The sequence below is a fragment of the Gymnoscopelus microlampas genome (assembly GCF_963454915.1).
Source record: "Gymnoscopelus microlampas genome assembly, chromosome: 14".
Taxonomy (NCBI): Eukaryota; Metazoa; Chordata; class Actinopteri; order Myctophiformes; family Myctophidae; genus Gymnoscopelus; species Gymnoscopelus microlampas.
In genome coordinates this window covers 17308818-17328525 of record NC_139951.1, presented here as the reverse complement: position 1 = coordinate 17328525, position 19708 = coordinate 17308818, and the positions used below count along the sequence as shown (strand labels likewise).

The window sequence follows — 19708 nt, the reverse complement described above, 5'->3', positions numbered from 1 at the left end:
TGTGGTGAAATGCTACAAGTAACATTAGAAACCGCCTGTCAACAGTGGTGTAAAGTAACTTAAGTACTGTGCTTAAGTACAATTTAATTGCATTTCTTTTTTATACTCGATACTCGACTACACCTCAGAGTAAAATCTTGTACTTTTTACTCCACTACAATTAGCAGCTTTAAAATTTGAGTACTTTTACTTTTACTATATTTTGATGGCAATACTTTTGTACTTTTACTCAAGTAAAATGTTGAATACAGGCCTTTTACTTGTAACAGAGTATTTTTTATGTGGTGTTATTGCTTCCTTTAAGAAGGAAGAGTTGGAGATATGAAACCAGCTATGTTTCTCATGTAAATAAATAAATGAAAAGGGAGATGTGGACCAGAGATGGAGAGAATAAGCAGATGAGTGGAACAGGAGAGGAAGGAGGGGTTAATGGAAATATACTGAAATCACGTGTTTGATGTTATTTCAAAAGAACAGTTCAGGTAATGATTGCATGGGAAGTCTCCCTTTTGGTGTGTGTGTGTGTGTGTGTGTGTGTGTGTGTGTGTGTGTGTGTGTGCGCGCGTGCGTGTGCGTGTGCGCGTGTGCGCATGTGTTTGTGAAAGTGTGTGGGTGTGTTTTGAATGGATCCGTCAGTCATCCGCCCATCCGTCTTCACTGATGACCTCAGGGGTCAACAGAGTTCAAAGGTCATGACCTCATGCAATAAGGCTGACCGTGGGCAGTGACATCAGCCGCTCTGCTGCCTCACATTAGGTTTATTCATGCATAGGGCTGGCCAATTAGCTGAAAATATATCAAAACCTAAAAAAAAAAAAATGAACTAATAACCGACTTAATCTTGCTCGTGTAGGTTAATCGAATAATCGAGAAGCAGGATTTCTCAGAACAAAAAAAATCTAATAGTTATATATAAATATAATCAACTAAATCGATTAGTCTGAGTAACCACTTAATCCTGTATTATACTTCGGTGTGCAATGGTGGCGTACAAAAGTATGGAAAGTAGACAATATGCAAGCTCAGAGCTTGTAGATCTGCTATTTTCAACCAAAATTTAAATAATTGTTTATTAATCGTAATCAAGGCAACATTTTTAGATAATGGTGATACTGAAGTCATATCACCATGCACAACCAATACAATCACATCATTATTTTGATAACCATGCACTAGATTCCAAGCATGCATAAATAAAGTTTCAATCACTTAAGCCTTACTTTATACTTTTATACACAATGTGTTGCATCTTTACACGTTGCGAATTTGTAGATCTCCTATTTTAGATTTTTTTTTACGATTTTGAAAACGTTTTGTGTGTGAATAAAGGTTATTTGAGTTCACCCAAAAAATGACTTATTTTCTATCAATTGCACACCCTATGAAGCCTTGAATCCATGGATTCTTTTTAGTTTTTGTCGCATTCCTAAGCTATTAATTTGATTCCCGTCTCCTACCGGCTAATGTATCCGGTAGGAGACACAAAGTAGATTATTTGTGTCTCCTACCGGAAATACACACAGTCATCAATTATTGTCTAGGAATGCCACAAAAACAAAAATAAATCCATGAAATCAGGGCTCCCTGGGGTGTGTAATTGATAGAAAATAAGTAATTCTTTGGGTGAACTCCTCCTTTAACAAAACTGCGGTGATTGTATTAGGTCTCCCTGCTCTTCTATTGAGACGTACGATTTACTGTACATCCTGTGATCGTGTAAGACCACTACTAGTCAACAAGAGGTATTGCCAGAAGGTCAAATCGCAATTAATCCTCTGCTCAAACCAGCTGTCCCTAATAGCTCAACAGTAGAACTTCTGGCGCTGGGGACCCGGGTTCCATTCCAGGGTAGCAGTTGAAAGTTATTGATTGCAGCTTTAAAGAACCACTACGCTTGTCCAAAGGGTACGATACATCATCAGTTTAGATGAAGAACAGGGCCAAAAATACTGAAGCTTATCACGTCTATGGTAAAATGATAGGTATTCATAACTTGGCCTGAAACTATGCAGATGATAGAGCGACTGAAATGGAACAAGAGAATAATAAAGCCGGGGGGGGGTGGGGGGGAGTAGGGGGGTGTAGTGCAGTGGTTCTTAAAGTGGGGTCCCCCAGGGGTCCTTGGAGTCCCAAATTTGTTAATACAGCATCACAATAATTTAACCACATATTTTATACGTTGGCTATAAAAAAAAATAGCAGATATACAAGCCTTGTGCATCTGCTATTTTTGAAAAAATAATAATAATCTTGAAAGTATTGCATTTTTTAAAATAATTTTAGATATATTTTTTTTTAACAAATCTTCTCTTCTGGGGGTCCCTGGCACAACATATATTTTCACATGGGGGTCCAGGGCCAAATGCATATCAATTTGGGGGTCCTTGACATGAAAATAGTTGATAACCTCTGGTGTAGGGGTGTACTGTAGTTGCTCTCCAGAAATACTGCGTCAACACAACAGTGAAAGAGTGAAATACTTAAAGCTTGTGATCCATAAGCGGGCGGCGTTCCCAGGCAGCATATTGTGTGGTTGCCCTTTTTAAACGGGAGAAGATTTAGGGACGTGTCAAACGCAAGGTGGATGTTAATATTTCAAAAAGTTTGCGTGTCTCTGTTCCTGGTAGCGCTCTGGGCTGAAAGATACGGAGACCTCAGTGTCAGTCAGAGGCAAGCTTAAAGGACGACTTCACTCATTTTCAACTTATCTTCATATAATTGGTCCTCACTAATGTTCATGATAATATAGTTTTTGTCTATTCACTCTGTGTCTCAGAGGAGGGCTGTGGACAGTTGAGAAACCCACCTACGAGTGAAATCATCGGTAGGCAGGGTTGGTCCTTTATTAATGCGAGAACAATGGTTTCTATTTCAGCATGCAAACTTTCCAGGAATAGAAAGCCTGCAGTTTCTATTAGCTTGGATTCCCCATCGATGATGTCAGTCACTGGTAGGCGGGTTTCTGAACTGTCCACAGCCCTCCTCTAAGACACAGACTGAGTAGAATTATAGTATTATAATTATAATGAGCATTAGTGAGGACCAGTTGTATGAAGATAGGTTGAAAATGGGTGAAGTCACCCTTTAACTACATTTTCTGTACGCTTTTTTCTTTCTTTTTTCAATATAGGTGATCTACAAGATCACAGCGTGTTGCAATGCAATAATAATAATAATAATAATGCATTTTATTTATAAAGCTCTGTACATTTGAAACAAATCTGTTTGTGCTACAATCAGGATAAAATATTTGCATAAAACATGACAATGCAATGTGTTCAGCTATTTTTGCTATTTTTCGTACATCAAAGAACATCAGGGTTAAGTGGTTAAAAGGCACACTATTATAGTGCGAGAAATCATGCTGGGATTGGAACCCCCACTGGCAATTTTTGTTTTCAGAATACATATTCATTTAGGGGTCCTTGACATGAGCACATATGAGAACCACTGCTGTATACCCCCCCTCCCACCTCTCCCCATCCCTCTGTTTTGTCATGTCAACAACATAAGACAGTAGTGAGCTGCAACAGTCTTCTATATCCTCTCTATGTAGAACACGTATGCTGCTAAATCCATAGCTTATCTATCTACCCCCTCTAGTGGTGCTTGTGCATTGTGTGTGTGTGTGTGTGTGTGTGTGTGTGTGTGTGTGTGTGTGTGTGTGTGTGTGTGTGTGTGTGTGTGTGTGTGTGTGTGTGTGTGTGTGTGTGTGTGTGTGTGTGTGTGTGTGTGTGTGTGTGTGTGTGTGTGTGTGTGTGTGTGTGTGTGTGCGCGTGTGTGCGTGCGTGTGCGGGTACACGCTTGCGTGTGAGAGAGAGAGAGAGAATGTTGGGAAACAAAAATGGGATTTTCTGTCTGAGAATAAACATAGCTTTATACAAGAAAGCACCAGTTAACACGTTGTTTACATGTCAGTGTTCATGTTGTGTTCATATGCAGTATTTCAAATGTCGGGCAGAAACCTCTTATCTCCATGTTTTAACTTTTTGCCCTACTTGTTCATAGTACAGCGTCACACAAAAGCATCAAAAGTAGCAGATCTACAAGCTCGAGCTTGTAGATCTGCAACCTTTGCTATTTTTTGAATTACAATCCTGAAAAGTAACAGTTTTGGACATATGTGGTTTCCAAACGACAGAGACGATATGCAGTATTTCAAATGTAATTTGCCTTTTTTTCCCTAACAGCGAGAGCAAGAGAGAGAGAGAGAGAGAGAGAGAGAGAAAGAGAGAGAGAGAGAGAGAGAGAGAGAGAGAGAGAGAGAGAGAGAGAGAGAGAGAGAGAGAGAGAGAGAGAGAGAGAGAGAGAGAGAGAGAGAAACAGTGTCGAGGATGTTATGACATCTGTTCATTTATCTCCCCTATAAATGGCCTCAGTTCATATATACAGTACATCCATTTTTATTGTTATCATTCCTCGTTATGTAAAAAGGAAAAAAAAAAAATCCTCAAGGAGAGATGAGAAGCCCTCACAGGAACAATCATGAGTTCTGATGTAAGCGCAGCCTCAGCATCGTTCATTACTTTAAATCAACCAATGGGAATTTAATGTGCACATTAATGATTAAAGACAGCGGAGAGCTTTTCTTCTTTTGAACAATTCATCGCGGTCACACGCTGCAAATGAGCTGGAGGGACTACAAGTGCAAAGTACACATGGGGTTCTTCAAAAAAACATTGTTCGTCTGAAGTCCTTAATTACGGCCTGCCTTCGATTTGACTCTTTGATAGGAACTGGCAGTGAAAACCCACACGGACAGAGTCAGCCCGGTCAAACACAGAACGACGTTACTCAAAACATTGTCTTGTTATCCTAAAGCTTAATTTGTATGTGTGCGCTGAAAATAGCCGATCTACAGTACATGCTCTGGTGAGCTTGTAGATCAGCTATTTTCGGGTATAAATCTGGTTTGATAGGGCTGAGTGAAGCTTACAGAGTGAGATGACCCCACATTTTGAGTCTACAAAATGATTGATGATTGTGTTTTTTTAAGAACAGTGTTTAACAGAAACAAAATAAAAACTGTGTTTTTGAGTTTGGTGAGTCATAGAACTCTTTGAGCATTGATGTAATTTATTTTGTCCTGAGCTTTATCTGACAGTTTCAGATATGAATCATCAGCCAAAACAGTTTAAATAAACGGATAGTTATTTTTTTCTCATGTTATAAGTCTTATGTTGGCCCTTCCTCCAGCTAGCTCCTGTTTTCTCCTTTGTGGGAAGGTGTCCATTGACTGGAGGACGTATGTGAACACACTGGTCGTATTGTACAACAGCGGAGGAAGTCTGTCAGTAATTTGAAGTGAAAATGTTTCCTTATGTCTGATTTCTGATGATCTTCTGTTTTGCCTTTCATCCTCTTCCATTTCCCATCAACTCTCTCTTTCCTTCTGTCGATCATTTACTCGTTCCTTCATTCATGCATTCATGCATTCCTTCATTTGTCTTTCACAGGACGCAGTGGAGAAGTGTCCTCAGCTGAAGGTGGAGCCCCAGCTCCTCCTCACGCCGCTGGAAGCCCTGCTACCACTGCACCCCAACACGGAGAGGTGGAGCACAGGAGAGATGGCACGGGTGGAGGACAGGGACATGACAGACCAGTTCAAAGAGGAGGAGGAGGAGGAGGTGTGCAGGAGCACGAGGAACGGTTGTGACCTCCGGGGGAGAGTTCCGGCATCCTGGGAAACAGACCCCTCCCACTTGGCGAGCCCGCCAATCACGACGGACACAGACATGTTCCCACTGGCTGCTGATAAGATTGTAAGTCCCACCCACTCAGAACAATGGCAGCAGGAGCAGGCGGACGCAAAGGAGCTGTGTCACATTGGGCTGGTTTCTCCCACGCTGAAACACAGAGCCCTGCAATCCCCCACTGCTCCAGACCCCCCCAGCGAACAGGCCGACCTGCCCAGGAGAGAGGGCAGCTTTCTGGACTTCACGTCGCACCTCTACCCGCCCAGGGTCAACCCGGGGATCATGTCCCCGCTGGCCAAGAAGAAGGCCCTGTCACAGGTCAGCGGGACCGGATTGCCCAATCACAGTCACTTGCCCCCCTCCTATGGCCCGCCTCCTCCGCTCATCAGCAGCTTATCCAATGGCGTCGCAGAGGAGGCCGCGGGGCAGCCGGTGGCCAGCTCCGATTCGGCGGCGGCGGTCAATCGCCCTTCGGTGATCCAGCTCGCGCAGAGCTTCAGGTCACGTGGGGGAGGGGCAGATGACAAGAGAGAGAGAGCACAAGCACAGACTGATAGAGTAATAGACAGAGAGGAAAGAGTGGCGTCGCCTCTGTATTCCCACGAACATAACTTCCCCCCGCCGGCGTACCCCTCTCTCCCGTACGGTCACCTGCACCCTCACTCCCGTCCAGAAGAGCCATACCAGCGGCGTCTGTCACCCTCGCCATTGCATGCTCCAGACACGCCCACCCCGGGCCAGACTCCCCCAGGCTTCATCAACGACCTCTACTCCTCTCCACACCTGCACAGCCTCTACAAAAACGCAGAGAGCCACCTGAGACAAGGGCACGGCTTAGGACACGAGTTCAGCACGGGCCGGGACACAGGGAGTGGGCTAGAGATGCACCGGGACCATGGCGAGCTGCCCCGCTCAGAATACAAACATCACCATCATCACAATCATCATCACCATCAACAGCACAAATACGTAAGCTTTCCCCACCAGTTAGGCAGTGCAGAGTCCAGCCATCCGCAGCAACAGCACGGGTTAAGGTTCAGCAACGACCTGTCCCACGACGAGGCCCAACGTCACCACACACAAGGACTAAACCTCCCCAGAGACAGTGTGTGTTCAGAGCCCTTCCCTCGCTCTGTGTCTCACCTGCACCACGACTTCAGCTACTCTGGTCTGCAGGACAAACCCGCCGCCAACGGCAACAGGCCGCCTGCAGACGACCAGCCGACAGATCTGAGTCTCCCCAAGTCCTCCCCTCCCAAACTGTCAGCCCCCTCGTCCTGCCAATCCCTCCCGCAACCCGCCATGCATCGGGACGGTCCTCACTCGCCAGGCGACGCGAGGGCGTCATCGCCGCCGCTCTTTCAGAACGGGCACAGGGCCCTCGGCGTGGCGTATCACCCCAGAGCGTGCCGCGTGCCGCCCATGACCACGTCGGCCACGCACACGCACGCCACCGTACACACGCACACACACGGCCACGCCCCTAGACAAGGCGCGGCCCCCGCGGAGCCCCACCCGAGGCCCACGCTTAACGGGCACGCGGCGGAGAGGGGGAACGACGGAGAGAGACACAGACACAGAGGAGGGATGGAACGAGAGAGGAGGGAGCAGGAGAGGGAGGCGGCTGAACTTTACGGCAAAGCGGACGACCCCGCCAACATCATCCGTCCCATCCTGAGTTCAAAAGTGGCGCCACAGAACATCTGCACAGCGCGGCCCCTCAAACGACCCCTGGAGGAGTCCGAGAACGGGCTCACCGAGCGGAAGATACGAGCCGTCACACCCATGCACACCTCCTCTTCATCCTCCTCCTCTTCCTCGTTCGCCACATCAAAGGACGTCATGGTGTCCTCGTCTCCCGCCAGGAAGCCTCAGGCTCACGAGGAGACGGGCGACGACTCGGCGGCGCACCGGACGGCCATTTTGAAGTCGCCGCCGGTGGCACACGAGCCCGTGCGCACGCCGTCGCGCGGCTTTGCGGAAGGGGGGAGCGGCGGGGGGCAGAAAGGAGGTGCGGCCACCCCGCTCCCCCTCCTCCCGGCCCCCACCGCTCCTCACATCTTCCCCTCGGCTCTCTACCCGGCGGGGGCCTTCTCGCTCTCTCACTCTCAGGTCCAGGACTTGTGCGGAGACGCCCTGGGGTACCCCCCTCCCCCACACACGCACCCCCACCACCACACGCACCCCCACCACCATCACCACCACGCGCTCCAGTACTTGAAGAACCAATCGGCGGCCGTGCTTTCCCCTCTGGTTCCGCCCTTCGCCATCCACTCCTTCATGATGCAGAGGCAGCTATTGGCTCAGGCGGCCGCCAGCCCCGCCCACATGTATCGGCATCCCATGGCGGCCGCGACGTACGGGGACCTGCTGCACCACGGGCTGTACCCGGTGTCAATCAACCCCCAGCCCGCCTTCAGCGCGCAACAGCTCAACTCTGTCCATCCCAGCACTAAGCTGTCCTAATAGACACAGCACTCAACAGTGGTTCTCAGACTATTTAATTTCAAGGACCCCCCCCCCCCTCATAACTCTTGAGTGTGTACAAATGAAACCATTTGTTACACTCTGTAACCTGTAAAGGGTCCATTTGGGTCCATTTGGAACCCTCAAGGAACCCTGAGGGTCTCTGGACCTCACTTTGAGAACCACTGCGGTATACGCACTTGGAAGTGGAATCGTCCAGTGTCAAGTCTCATCCACACACACACATGCACACACACTCAGCACAAAGCTTTTCCTGCCCCCCCCCCCCCCCCCCCCGTTAGGACGCATCTCAGATTTGATTCCATTTTGACACATTTCCCTCCAGCGTAAGGACACACTATTAAACCACAGACAGTATGACAAGAGCGCTTGTATCTGGACACGACTGTAAAAAGAAAACTTGTCTCGTTGCTACTTCCTTATGTTTACAATTTGCACATGTTCTTTTTTTATGGGCCAAATGAGGCTAATGTGTATTATTGTCAATTAATCAAAAAGATTACTCCTCACAATATGCGATAGATTCCTGACCCATATTGTCATTGGGTTGGTTGTGTGCACCATACAGTATGTTTTTTGGTTTCTGTGTAACCAAATGTTTTGCGACACGTACGAGATGTCTGCCATGTCATCTTGTGCTCCATTGGTCACTTATGCTTAAACTATATACGACGTGGCGGTGTCACTCGTCGACAATGGCCGATCTACAAGCTATTCTCGCAGAGCGACACCGTTGTACGACGAAGAAGAATACATCAGGCTTATAGAAACTTATTTCTCAATTCTACACAACAGAACAGGCACTACTAGTACAGTATATTCAAACACAACAAACTGCCGTTTGGCTATAAGAGTCACAAGATCATTATATGTGTGCCTTCTGGCTACAGCAAAAGAACAAATAGATGTATAATTCCAAGCAATAGTGCAGCAGTAAGTTAAAGTTGCATGCAGAACGTGCAGTAGGCCTATGTGTAGCGCCATGTTAAATACGCTCTGAGACAAAGCTGGAAACACGCCTATCCCCCATCCAGGTACTTGCAGCCTTAGTGGCTAGTGATGCTAAACGGTTTCTCCTAAATAATACAGCTTCATGTATTACAATGCTGTTCATTCTCACCAGTTTACACTGATGTTTGCAACATCATGACCAGATGACAAAATAAAATAAAATAAAATAAAATAAATGGATATTTAGAATTGTTCTGGTAGTGATGTAGTTGGGAACTAACATGTTATTTCCATCTGTTTTACACTTCTCCATGTTTTACAGCCACACGTGAGCCTAAATTAGGCTTTTAGTCTTGAACTACGATGGTGTCGTTACTACAAACCTTTTATCAGTAGCACTGGATTTCACTATTGAAATAGTAGATACTTTTAGGTCTTAAGGTTTTACTGAAGCCATGAGAGGTTCACGTACGTCTTATTTGAAACAGGTTCTTGTAGTCCTGTACTGCTTGCCTTTATGGCAGTGGTTCTCAAAGTGGGGTCCGGGGATCCCAGGGGTCCTTGAGGGGGTCTCAGGTGGTCCCCAGCAAAATGTGTTAATATAGCATCAAAATCTGTTTAACCAAAACAGCTATTTAAAAATAGCCAATCTACAAGCTCACAATGTGCCGCATCACGACATGTTGTGTGATTGTACATCTGCTATATTTTTTTTTTAAACTTGAAAAGAAGAATGTGACAAGCTTAGAATATTTTTTGGAAACATTTTAACAACACAAATCTTGTATGCATAAATTATTCTCAGATGGGGGTCCGTGGCCAAATACATATTAATTTGGGCGTCCCTGACGTGAAAAGGTTTGAGAACCACTGCTTTATAGAACCACACTGGGACTATGCAGTATGTTACAGCTGTTGCAATGTGATCTATAGATACATGTACAGTAAATAGAAATGATAAGTGCTCCTTCCTGGAAAAACTATCTAAAAACACCTTTGAAAGCAGCTTTATCTGTTCCACTTCAAACTCTCTTTATCTAGCTCCTTCTCCTTCCAAACTACGCTGTAAAAGCTTTCGGTGCAAATTTAACTCAGAGACTACAAATGTCCATTTGGTTCTATTTTGTACACTTTATGAGTTAAATGAACTCTCTTGAGCGTTCTACCGTGTATTCTTCCCTTATAGCTGGTACATCTCGCTCTTCTTTCTCTCATTTAATCTCTTATGTTTCTATGTGCATCTGTAATAAGATCTCCTCACTTACATGTTTAGTCTCAGTCCCTCTCTGCTTTTCGCACACACACGCGCACACACATATTACTATACTTGTGAGGACTTCAGTGTTTTAAGACAGCTGTTTTATGAATGTCACATACAATTTGTTGCCGCTTTTAACCCTAACCCTGAAGCATAAGGTCACAGCGCATGGTGTTGTGACTTAACCTCTAAATGTCTAACCCTGACCCCAACCTTAATCTTCTCCTATTTTCCTAACTCTAAAGACTCTCATTTTTTTACCATGAAACAACCATTATCTCCTGAGGACCAGGACATTTCTCAAACTGTAGTTTGGGGGATATTTGGCCCTCACATGTATAGTATTACGAGTACACACACACACACACACACACACACACACACACACACACACACACACACACACACACACACACACACACACACACACACACACACACACACACACACACACACACACACACACACACACACACACACACACACACACACACACACACACACACACAAACAATGTTGAATGTGGTTGTAAAATGTAGGACGGAGGTGCCTCTTGTACAAAACAAAATATAGATCTATTATTGCTTCTATTGTTATTATTATTACAGTCATTAATATTGACATTCCCATGTCAACACTTTACATTTGGTTCACTGGCTACTGTTGCCTCAGAGGAATGCGGAGATTGTTGTGTGTACTGTAACCGTTTACTCTGCGTGTGTGTGTGTGTGTGTGTGTGTGTGTGTGTGTGTGTGTGTGTGTGTGTGTGTGTGTGTGTGTGTGTGTGTGTGTGCGTGATCTTTTTTGAGAGGGAAGTTAAAGGAGATGTAATTGGGAGCTGCCATTTCATGATTTATTTAAGTGTTAATTAACCTCTGAGAGTGTACAAATGGACCCAAATGGACCTGTGATGGTTTGTTTGGTTCCATTTGTACACTCTTATACATATAAGAGTTATACAGACCGACCTGTGTCCATTTATTTGGACCCCTGCTGGTCCCCGGACGACACAATTGAGAACCAGTGGTTAATGTCATGTCACGTACGGTTTTGGGGGACGGGCCAAAGATGTACTCTGTTATTGATCAGTGATTTAGATAAGACATCGGGGCGTAGGATTATTTCCACGTGTCACACCCGGGAGCGAAGAGAGGGACCCTCATAACGGAACAGAACCGTCCCATCGTCGACAAAAGAAACTCTGGATTGTCATCAGAAGAAGTGTGTCACCTTGCTGGGGGTGGAGTCATATTCTCAAGCCACTACTCGTTAAGAGCGCTTACATTAATCCATTCAACTTCTCTGTCATTTTAGATTTCTTTATCATATATAAGCTCATAGCTATGAACTTCAAATTTGTGCAAATCTTTGAATGCGTATTTTTTTAAAGCGAACATTTGCAAAATATTTTGTTCCAGGGACCCCCAGAAGCAAAGATTTGAGTTACAAATCTTCGCTTTAAAAATATATATATATTCAAAGATTTGCACCCATATTCAAATTCTTTTTCAAAAATAGAAGATCTACAAGCTCATGGCGCGGCACTCGGTGCCACGCTATGAGCTTGTAGATCTGCTATGTTTGAATAGCAGATCTAGCCTTTCCCGCTCTTGATGGGTGAAAAGCCCCAAAGCGCCGCCAAGCTCCTACAGTACATCAACAAAGATTTATAGTTTATGAACTAATGTGATGTTTATAAATGGACAATTGCTGCGATTAGAGCAATCAGACTAAATCCGTTTTCCTGACTTGCTTTTATTTTGTAACCAAAAGGAAGCTACGGTATGTGTGCTGTGAAAGAAAGATGTTTTTCTTTTTTAACAGATTATGAAAATGCTGTGTTTACCATTCATTTGCGAAACACAATTCTGTGAAAAGGAAAGAGAAAAAAAAGTCTTCATGTCTTCAAAACAAATGCTGAATCCACAATGACATTTTAGGGAAGATAAATGTAGTTTTGAAAGGCATGAATGGGCACACAATCAATAAGAAAAGTATTTAATTTACCTGCAGTACATGTAGGTTTCGCCACAAATTGAGTATTCTTGGTTTGAATATAATCTAAATTATTAGCTATTTCTCTGCAACACAATTTTCCAGGTAATGATGTTTTTTTCCAGGAGTGTCACAGGTGATATATATATATATATGAAATAAATAGTTTGTTTTTTGAGATACTGTAAGTACCATAATGTATCAGCTCTGACTTGTCAGGGCAACACTTAAGGTTGCTATGTAACATTTTATAAATGAGTAATAAACTGTTTTATAACAAAGTAAAAAAGACATCTCATACAATCTGCTGTCTGTTGTTTTCCACCTCTTTGCAGCCAAGTGTTTATGTGTGTTCAAAAGTAGCTTTATAGATTCATAAAGCTTAGACTGGATAGACCCAGATTCCCTCAATATTTACGGGGCCAGAGCTCAGCTCTGGACCTGTTTTATTATTCGCTTTATTCTGTCACTTCTTCTTCTTCTTCTGACACTTTTCGCAGTTCTGGCTGAACCGTGCTGTCTCTTTTTACGAAACTCGGCCATATGGTAGATGGTCATGAAAAACGATCAAGAAATAATTCTCACAATCTTTCGTCCAAAGGTGGCGCTATAGCACTCAATTGAAAATGCCAACTTTGAACAGGTACAACTCATGCCCTGTTTGACCTAGAGCCATGAAACTTGGATACACATATGCGTCTCCTCATGCTGAACAACTTTCACCCTCTGACTTTTGACCTCTGACCTTTAGATCTCCCACCATTTTGAATGATATGAAAAACAGTCATTGGCTCCTAACTTATGCATTTTTTCACTTATGGAAATTCCGCCGCCTAGAAGTTGTCGGCAGAGGTCCAAGTGTTAAACGTTTCGTGCAGATTGCTCAAAAATCCCATGCATCCATAGGTTTTAACTATTGCAGTTTTATGAAAATTATTCATCTGCCCCTAACACATACATGCAAGACTCACATTTCTTTGAAACTTTGCAGAAATGTAGATGGTCATTCCAAATATCACTGAAACCAATCTCACTCCAATTGGCCAAAAGGGGGCGCTATAGCAATTTTTTGAAAATGCAAACTTTAAACAGGCAAAAGTCATGCCTCGTTTGGCCGAAAGTCGTGAAACTTGCTTACACTTGTGCCTTGACTCATGAGGAACACATCTATCGCTTTGACCAGTAAGCTCCGCCCTTAGATTGTCCGCAATTTTGAGCAGTTTGAAAAATACTTGTTTATGGCAGTTCTGGCTTAACCGTGCATACGCTTTTTACGAAACTCGGCCATATGGTAGATGCTCATGAAAACCTATCAAGAAATAATTCTCACACTCATTCGTCAAAGGGTGGCGCTATAGCACTCAATTGAAAGTGCCAACTTTGAACAGGTACAACTCATGCCCTGTTTGACCTACAACCATGAAACTTCGATACAGACATGCGTCTCTTCATGCCCGACAACTTTCGTGGTCTGACTTTTGACCTCTGACCTTTAGATCGCCCACCATTTTGATTATATGAAAAACAGCCATTGGCTCATAACGTCTGCATTTTTTAACTTATGGAAAATCCGCCGCTTTTGTTTTGTCGGCAAAGGTCTTAAGTTCATGTGTAAAATGTTTCGTGCAGATTACTCAAAAATCCCAGGAGGAAATAGATTTTAACTATTGCAGTTTTATGAAAATTATTCATCTGCCCCTAACACATACATGCAAGACTCACATTTCTTTGAAATGTTGCAGTAATGTAGAGAGTCATTCCAAATATCACTGAAACCAATCTCACCCCAATTGGCCAAAGGGGGGCGCTATAGCATTTTTTTTGAAAAGGCAGACTTTAAACAGGCAAAAGTCATGCCTCTTTTGGCCGAAAGTCGTGAAACTTGCTTACACTTGTGGCTTGACTCAGGAGGAACACATCTATCGCTTTGAACAGTAAGCTCCGCCCTTAGATTGTCGGCAATTTTGAGCAGTTTGAAAAACACTTAAACCCAGGATTTTTCAGCTATTTGCCTGAAACTGTATCTCCTTTTTCACAGTTCCTTGTCTGATGGTCCAATGGCGTCTCCCTTAAATGAGTGCCTCACAATCTCAAGGTCGCCATGTTGAATTGCAAACAACATGACTGTATCAATGAATACATGTGCAAATGGTAAAGATAACCTGAAATGCTTATTTGAGAGTACGTTTTTTCAATGTATGACATACTTCATTCTGAAAATAGCCGATCTACAATCTCAAAACTTTTCAGATAGCAACGTGTTTCTGAGCTTGTAGATCGGCTGCTTTCACTGTTTTCGGTTGCGAGACATACAATTTCTCTATTGGTAAATGGTTTGTGAACGAGTGATCTTAGTGTTGGCTTGGTTCATGACAGAAGGCAAGAGTTTATGATCTTCAACAGACAACATCAGCCTGGACAAAGCTATAGCACTATAGGTAGTGTTGCAACCTATTAGTCCGAAGGTTGAGAGTTCGATTCCTGTTAATGACAATAGGTTGAGATGTCCAACCTGCAAATGGTAAAGATAACCTGAAATGCTTATTTGAGAGTACGTTTTTTCAATGTATGACGTACTTCATTGTGAAAGTAGCCGATCTACAATCTCACAACTTTTCAGATAGCAACGTTTTGTGAGCTTGTTGATCGGCCGCTTTCACTGGTTTTGGTTTCGAGGAGACATACAATTTCTCTATTGGTAAATGGTTTGTGAACGATTGATCTTAGTGTTAACTAAGACAAAATCAGCCTGGACAAAGCTGTAGCACTATAGGTAGTGTTGCAGCCTCTCAGTCCGAAGGTTGAGAGTTTGATTCCTGTTACGGGCAATAGGATGTGATGTCCAATAAATCCATCTCTCTCTCTCAAATCTATTCCATTTCCATGTCTCTCTCTCTTCAATCCATTCCATTTCCATGTCTCTCTCTCCAATCTATTCCGTTTCCATGGCTCTCTTGCTCTCTCTCTCTCTCTCTCTCTCTTCAATCCATTCTGTTTCCATCTCTCTCTCTCATCAATCTATTCCGTTTCCATCTCTCTCTCTCATCAATCTATTCCGTTTCCATCTCTCTCTCTCATCAATCTATTCCGTTTCCATCTCTCTCTCTCTCATCAGTCTATTCCGTTTCCATCTCTCTCTCTCTCATCAATCTATTCCGTTTCCATCTCTCTCTCTCATCAATCTATTCCGTTTCCATCTCTCTCTCTCATCAATCTATTCCGTTTCCATCTCTCTCTCTCATCAATCTATTCCGTTTCCATGTCTCTCTTCAATCTATTCCGTTTCCATGTCTCTCTTCAATCTATTCCGTTTCCATGTCTCTCTTCAATCTATTCCGTTTCCATGTCTCTCTTCAATCTATTCCGTTTCCATGTCTCTCTTCAATCTATTCCGTTTCCATGTCTCTCTTCAATCTATTCCGTTTCCATGTCTCTCTTCCATGGGGGTGAGCTAGGCTCAATATTTTGAGTTTGGGTTTGAACCCCTAACCTCTGGTTTGAGAAGCAACATATCTCTAGCTCAGGGGTGGGCAACTCTGATAATGGAGAGGGCCACTATATTTCCACACTCACTATGCCATTCTATGTCACACAAAAGTTGCGACGCGTTTTCAGCTTTGCACTTTTCAGCATTGGGATCCTGAAAAGTAACATTCGTATTTAATTTGAAATGCATTTAGTTATACTTATATTAACCTTATGAATTTAATTACAAATACATTGGACATAAAAAGACAATAGAATTGTAATACTAGTCATCAAGCTACTAATATAGACTGAAGTAATTAAAGCGGGTCATGTTTGCATGTTTGGAATTGTAACAGCTGAAATCAATAATATATCAGTATTCTGATATTAACCTGCGGGCCGCTTTAAGTGAGGGTGGGGGCCGCGTGTGGCCCCCGGGCCGCCAGTTGCCCATGTATACTCTAACAGCACCACTGGGGTTTCTTAGTTGTCTAATGTCTTGTATGCTCTTCAGCAGTGGTGGGAGAAGTAAGGCCCAGCATCCCTATTCTGGCGGCAAACATTTGTCAAGATTTACAATGTGTCGACGTGTTGTGAGCTTGTAGATTGACAATTCTTTGTGAAAAGATTTGGTGTAGATGGTAACAAGGCAAGCGGGAAAGTAAAGTTGCAACTTTACTAAGAATAGAGGGTTTAAAGGGTCTACACCAGTGTTTGCCAACCTTTTTGGTGCCAAGGTACACCTGGCTTAGCCAAAATATCCCAGGGTACACCTAGATATATGGTGCGTGTATATATATATATATATATATATATATATATATATATATATATATATATATATATATATATATATATATATATATATATATATAAAATATTTACTCTCATGTACACAAGATGTAATAAAGAAACCTTGAACATTACAAAATGTCTTTGGCCTACAAATATAAAAACTTGGGGTAGTGCAATGAATGGAGAAGATGGAAAAAAAGGAAAGAGACAGTGCCTCAGTTTCACCGATTTATTTTTGGAAACATACTTGGAAACAACTTGTTTTGCTTTGATGTCATAATAAAGAAACCTTGAACTAAAAAACAGCACACACATGTTCAATTTGGCCTACAAATATATAAACTTGTCATTGCAATGAACAGAGGAGTTGGATTCACCTTCCCAAGAAAAATACTTTAAAAACTCAAAAAGATTTTTAAAAAAATATATAGGAAAAATTGGCCACAATAGTCTTAGTGTGAAACTGTTTTAGAAAGAAGAAAAAAAACACTTTTAAGCCGGTACAAATGTCTTTGTTTGAAACTTGAGTCCTTTTTAGAAAAAATACTTTAAAACTCAATAAAAAAGATTTGTAAAAAGAAAAGAAAAAATTAGGTCACAATACAACTGTCTTAGTGTGAAACTTCAGCTTGTTTTGCTGAACACAGAGTTTGTATCCTGGCTGGGACTGATGACAAGCACACACGAAGCTCCTCGTCAACTGCTCTCAGTCTCTCTCTGTGTTTACTTTTTACGTAAGTCAGGGTTGAAAAGCTGAGCTCACACAGGTAGGTTGTTGAAAATGGGAGCAACACTGCCATTGCACTGTCTGAGATGGCAACATCTGGTCCCGACATTACGTTAGCCATGATTTTGGCTCCTGCCAACATATATGTTGCTGCTGTATGTGGCAATTTTAACTTTGCCACAAGCTCTGCAATTTGGTAGCTAGCTTCCAGAGCTCTGTCACTAACCTTGGTGCTGGTGGTACTGCGTAACAATGCAGTTGTCTGTTTTGCGTTCTGTCTCGCCTTAGTAGCTTTCAAACTCACAAAATAGTCCTTGTCCTTTGTGGCGATTTCTCCATGGTGGGCCTCAAGGTGACGTTTCAGCTTACTGGGAACCATAGCACTGTTTACGAGCTTGTCCCCGCACACGATGCACAGTGGAATAGGATTAGATGGGTCCCCCATAAAAGTGAAGCCAAACTTGATGTAGTCATCATGGTACAGTCTGGCTGTAGTCGTCTTGCTTGTCGCCGTTGTTGTTCCCGGCGGCAGCTCGTCGGCAGGTCGCGGTGGCCCGGACACACCGGCAGCGCTGCTCGCAGGAGGATCTGGCAGCGGCAATGTCTTGCTGATGACGGCGAAATTTAGCGTCTTCTGGCCCTGGGTGCATCTCTTCTTTGCTGGTGGAGCTCTCATCATCTTGTAGTAATAATACTGAGTGCCAAAGCATGTACCCTGTGCCCCTTTTATACAGTAATATTAACAACATATTTGCATTCCTATGGGTGATGATCACAGTGATCACCCATAGGAATGCAAATATTCAGTGTAGCGGCTACACTGAATGGACTCGGGCGTGGTTGAGTGTGAAACGGTCCGGATGACGGCCGTATCGATTGACGGACGCGCCATTGTTCTCGAGGGGCTGGTTTCACACGTTCTTCAAAGCTCACGGTACACCTCGCAAGTATCCGCGGTACACTTACTGTACCATCTACCGCGGTTGACAATCACTGGTCTACACCATGAATTTTAACTTTTTCTTCATTTTTGTGTGTTTTTGGTCTCCCCCACCTCTCTTCTGTTCCAACAAATACCCGACTTCGAGCATGCAGGCTTTCATAGGCTATCTGTGGTTTTCATGTAAATTGGTCTGAAAACAGTCCGTCAGATTTGTTCCCCCACCCTACGTCACGTCTGGGAACAATTCCTCCCGTTTTTCAGTTCTAACAAAAAAAAAAAAAAAAAAAATCATTTCTCTTTTTTTTTATAAATTTGTTCTTATTTTTTTTTTTTTTACTTTTTCCACACAGAACCAGGACATGACATGCATACAAACTGGCTCAATAGCGCCCCGTGCCAAACAGGACAATGTGGTATTGCAGGTGAAAGTGCTTTATAAGCCAGAGAGAAGTTAGTTGGAATGAGTATATCTGAGGCTTGATTTAGGCTCAAACCTTTTGAAAAACGTTTGAGGGACATAAACAATATGATATCAAATATTATTATTATTTTTTAAATTCATGGTGTAGCTCCTTTAAGTGGTGAAGTTAATGTAGAAATACACTGTGCATCTAAATACTAAAAGGATAAGTATTTCCTTCTCATCTGAATGTTTCATGTCTCTGTGGCTCAAGAGATGTGTCACTGTTTATGAACCAAAGAGTTTAAGGTTCAAAGCTCCTAAAGAACATTTTCATTGTCCATCTCAATCCTGAAAAGGTGGTTTAAGTATTATGTTCTCAGTTGCATGGCTCATGCCACCATGGCTCAAGAGAAAACTCTGGGGTTTATAAACCGAAGGTTTAAGGTTCGAAACTCCTGGAGCACGTTTTCACTGTCCATCTAACTTCTAAAAGGTGGTTTAAGTATTACGTTCTCTTTGGTATTATCCATACCTGTGTGGCTCAAGAGATAAACACAGGGTCTGAAAGCAGAAGGTTTGGGGTTCAAAACTCCTGAAGAACATTTTCACTGGCCATCTAAATTCTAAAAGGCGGGTGAACGATGACGTTCCCAATAATAACTTCAATGCCAGCGTGGCTCAAGAGATAAACACAGGGTCTGAAAGCAGAAGGTTTGGGGTTCAAGGCTCCTGAAGAACATTTTCACTGTCCATCTAAATTCTAAAAGGCGGGTTAAGCATGACGTTCCAAATTGTACTTTCCATGCCAGCGTGGCTCAAGAGTTAAACACAGGGTCTGAAAGTAGAAGGTTTGGGGTTCAAGGCTCCTGAAGAACATTTTCACTGTCCATCTAAATTCTAAAAGGCGGGTTAAGGATGACGTTCCCAATTGTACCTTCCATGCCAGCGTGGCTTAAAAGATAAATCAAAGGTTCACAAACTAAAC

The 19708-nt window shown here is 43.2% G+C and overlaps 1 protein-coding gene across 1 annotated transcript in view; it reads left to right on the top strand.

Annotated features, from left to right (window-relative positions):
* The window catches only part of LOC311061002 (AT-rich interactive domain-containing protein 5B-like), a 138327-nt gene extending 127695 nt beyond the window's left edge, over window positions 1-10632 (top strand). Inside the window, exon 10 of the mRNA XM_084079468.1 lies at window positions 5457-10632. Within this exon, the coding sequence (XP_083935594.1) occupies window positions 5457-8162 (2706 nt within the window). The 3' untranslated portion in view covers window positions 8163-10632. The remainder of the gene's footprint in view (window positions 1-5456) is intronic.
* Window positions 10633-19708: the final 9076 nt, after the last annotated feature.